Raw genomic sequence first — 4,053 nt, 5'->3', positions numbered from 1 at the left:
CAGGGTTCTTAGCACCGAGGGGCTTGAGCACTCAAAGGCACTATATGTTCACAAAAGCTAGAAGGAGAAAGGGAGAAACTAGAGACATCTTTTGAAAAAAATCTGCTATCAGCTTGGGCAAACATCCCCACCATGGATACTGAGACTGGTTATGGGCTGAAGAAATTCTCCCTTGGAAATATGAGTGTTCATAAAAAAACCCTGAAAACCTTGTTATTCACTATAAATAGCACAGCCCACAAAAGGCCAAGCCAGAAGAACATCTTTCCTTGTTGCTTTGCATGATAACCTACCCTTGCAGGCTGTGACCACTCCTTTCCCAGCAAGGCAAGTCTCCAAAACACATGGAATCCTTGCTCCCCTTGAGCATCCACAATGGTGCCAACTCTCGAGAAAACTCTTATTTCACTTTGCTTAAAGTCTGGTTTGTCAGAGTTTGGCCTCCCAGTCCCCATCATCTGCCCTTCTTGCAGCTTTATGGCATGCATGACAATGTCCTGAGGTTACCCCAGAGCAGAGGAATGCAGTGCCTGGGGCTTGGCTGCTTGTGTTTTTACATACATGCAGCTGTTGCTGCCCTCCCCATCCTCCCTGCAAAGCTCCAGCATCCTGGTGGCAGCAAAGACCCAGGGCCCCACCACAACCCAGGATTTCACTTACAATTTAGCATTAATTAGTGCTAAATCCCCTGTAACACATGGTTATGATGCTCCAACATGAATGTTTTGAAGCTCTTTATGCCTCCTGATTTTCTTAGCTTAATTTCTTGGGAATTAGTTACATTCTGGGAACTTCATTCTTGACATTTATAAGTGTTCAGAGGTGCTCCCCATTTGCCCAGTGTACTTAAAAGTCTTCTTTTCTCATCTCCAAGTAGCCCTGGACTTACGAGAGTCATTGGGGACGTTTACCAGGGCTCAACGGAGAATGTAAATATACAAAAAAATTTCTGATGGTGTGACTGATCAGCCCTCTGCAATCTTCACTGGGTGCAGGGAAGAGGAAAAGCAATCAAGGACATATTGACCACTGAGCTAATTTCAAAACCTGCCCTCGGGGAGCCTGACCTACTTTGGACTAAGCTTGTTCATTGGCAGTTTCCTCCCTGCTCCCAAAAGTAGCTGTACCAACAAGGACTCTGCCGCTCTCCCAGATGAAAATAGGGGGACACCTCCAAGTGTCCCCAAGGCTGCATGGAGCTCACAGCTGGTAACACCCTCAGCTGACCTTGGGCTTTTGAGTCCCAGTGCCTCAGTTTCCCCATCTACACAGTAAGTTCTGCTCTCGGAAAAGGGCTACTAGTAGGCAGGATGAGGGCAGCTGTCTACACAGAGCTAAACCTTTGTTTTTGCTGGTTCATTTGCTCTGGAAACACAATATGGGAAGGGAAAGGCATCCAAAATTTGCAGAGGACAGAGGTGAGGCAGGCTGGAGCAGCCAGATAAGAACTTTGGCGTCAGACTGTTGGAAAGCGGCTCAGGTGGGAAACAGCTGGCGACGCAGCCGGGCCGCGGAGCTGGGAGCTGGCAGTGGGCAGAGGTGGAGCTTACACTGGCTCTGCTCATTAGACAGAAAAGGCTCAGATGGGTCAGTGCTGAGCACAGCACCCGGGAGGTGGCTGTGGGGAGCCGTGTGAAGAGCAGTGCTGGCCATGGGGACAGCAGCCCCAGCCCTCCTGGTGCTGCTCAGCCTAACAGCCATTACTTGTGATGCCGAGGCCACCTGCTCAGGTGAGTGGGGCATGGTCCTTTCTGCTATCCCACTGAGACAGCATGCTCTATCTCCTCCCTAAGAGAAGGGGCTTGTTGGGGGGAGAGGGAGGGATAGGATCTTTTTCCTTCTATGCTCTTTTTAATTCAGCTGCAAGTGGGAGGAGGGAAAGGGAAAGGACGAAGTCTCAGCAGCCACTTAGCAAAGCTGCTTGTTCCAACCAAAGGCTTAACATCCTTCCACACACACCAGTGGGATCTCCGGGAACAGGCTGTCCCGGTTGAGGTTTTCCATCCTGGTTGAGGTTTTTTTGGTGGTGGTGCCTTGGCACAGTCACCAAAGGATGCAGAGCAATACAAAGGGTTGGTCAATGTCTGCTGGGTGCTAGGCCCCTGGCAGCCTGGGGATGCTGCACAGCACAGTGTTCTGTCTGTATTCCTTGAGAAGGCTACAGGGGCAATTTCAAACTGACCTGTCAGGAAATTTAGAACCCTTACTGTCCACAGTGTCACTTACTCTGCTGTCAATAACCCATCGGGACATGTTTCAGCTTTTGTTTTCATTAAGCTACAGTGTATTTGTCTTAATTGCAATGTCATATATATCAGCCTCCTCTGCCACTGAACTCCCCTGAAGCCAGAGAGATTCAGTCTGGCTCCTCTAATATGTGAGATCCTCAATGCCATCTGTCAATCCATGCACCTCCAAACTCCGAGTCTCATTGTTTTTGATTGCCTTGTTCCTCAAATCCAGAGGGCTTGGTTTCCTCTCCAAGACATTTCAGAGCCCTAATAATATCCACAAAGACTGTCTTCATTTTCTCAGAGGTGAGAATAGTGGGACTGGGTGATGCTGACCGACTTGCCGTTCTACGAGGATGCCCAGGGATCCCAGGTGCCACTGGCCCAAAAGGAGAACCAGGTCTCCCAGGAACAAAAGGTGAGACCCCCAAAGCCAGTGATGAGCACTGTGATATGAGATGGCTTTGCTGCTTTGGGCAGGGGAAGGAGGCTGAGTCTGGAGCAGTGGCTGGCCTGGTCCTGGCTGCTGGGAGCAACTGGGGAATCGAATGGTAGTGGAAAACACCCCAACTAGAGGTGTGTTGGTACACATGGAGTCACCTGTTTCTTCCTTGAGTCCTGTCACAAGTCTCAAGTGGGAGATGATGTGTCATAACTAATTTGTTTCTTCTATAGTAAAATCATCCATTTATTTTCTGAGTCCGTATTGAGCAGTTTGGGTGGGACGGAGGCTGTGATGCTCCTGCCAGTTTGGGAACTGTACTGCCACCCTCTACCCCAGGAAGCAAAAGAGATGGGGGTTCCTTCAGGGTTTTTATAGCCACCTGGCAGAGAAGGTGAATCACAACAGCAGAGGGAGCAGATCCACCACAGCAAAAATCCATGGACTGGCTACATGGCATGCAAAGCTCATAGGAATTCATATGCAAACAGAAAATTAAGACTTGAACTGGCAGTGCCAGTGTAGTGAGGCTTCAACAGTTAAAAAAGATGTAAGGTGAAAGAGCAAGGTATGGTGCAAGACTAAATCTAATTAACAAAACTTAGCTCCCTTGTTTCTGTGAAAGCCAAAGCTCAGCTGCCCAGGCTTCTGTGGCTGCTCCTCTCTGGTCAGTTCACACCGTGCACAGAAAAACAAGTCTTTCTTTGCAGGAGAAATGGGAGACCAAGGATTCCCTGGGAAAGCAGGACCACCTGGTGCAAAAGGTAATGTGTAACACGTTCAGCTGTAACCCATAAATCTCCCCAAGCTCAGGACATTCAGGGGGAGACTGGGTCTACAGTGATGAACTGCAGAACTGGTCATAGTCCAAGCCTATGGACAGCCCTGAAGTAGCATAGGCAAAGCCTCATTTGAGGGTATGGCTTTTGCTTGGGGTGAGCACTACTAACAGTGTCCTTGAGTGTGATCACAACACAGAGGAAGATACTATTCTTCTCAAAGTTCCCCAGTGACCCTTACCAGCTCCCTAAAATCAGACCTCTCCCCATTCCCCACTCCTACCCTAACCTGCCTTCACCACAACAAACCTCTCCGAATGGCCCCCGAGGCTCTGAGGAGCTTTGCAGGTCTCTGCGGAGCTGCAGCCCGAGCCTGATGTGGATGCACAATTCTGAGTGCTCCAGCAGCCTCCAGGCTTGGACTCAGTGTGTGATGCCCACTTGGCCAGAGGATGGGATCAAACCACCAGGAAACATGGCACATGGTAAGGATTTCTTTGCAATGGGATGAGTTCCTGAAAAGAGGAAGATGCCTGTTGAGAAACTGGCTTTCACCACCCAGGCTGTGCTTAGTATCTTCAGCCGGATCTGTGGGCTGCAA

The 4,053-nt window shown here is 49.5% G+C and overlaps 1 protein-coding gene across 1 annotated transcript in view; it reads left to right on the top strand.

The window, feature by feature from the left end:
* Nucleotides 1-1,643: 1,643 nt before the first annotated feature.
* LOC103797401 (ficolin-2-like) overlaps nt 1,644-4,053 on the top strand; it is a gene marked incomplete at its 5' end in the record, with an annotated part of 8,705 nt that continues 6,295 nt past the window's right edge. The window contains 3 exons of the mRNA XM_009069619.1: nt 1,644-1,730; nt 2,536-2,649; nt 3,384-3,437. Coding sequence (XP_009067867.1) covers nt 1,644-1,730; nt 2,536-2,649; nt 3,384-3,437 — 255 coding nt within the window. The remainder of the gene's footprint in view (nt 1,731-2,535; nt 2,650-3,383; nt 3,438-4,053) is intronic.

Source organism: Acanthisitta chloris, unplaced genomic scaffold, assembly GCF_000695815.1.
Source record: "Acanthisitta chloris isolate BGI_N310 unplaced genomic scaffold, ASM69581v1 scaffold12552, whole genome shotgun sequence".
Taxonomy (NCBI): domain Eukaryota; kingdom Metazoa; phylum Chordata; class Aves; order Passeriformes; family Acanthisittidae; genus Acanthisitta; species Acanthisitta chloris.
Note: the sequence above shows the minus strand (reverse complement) of the source record. Positions and strands in the feature narration are given on the sequence as shown.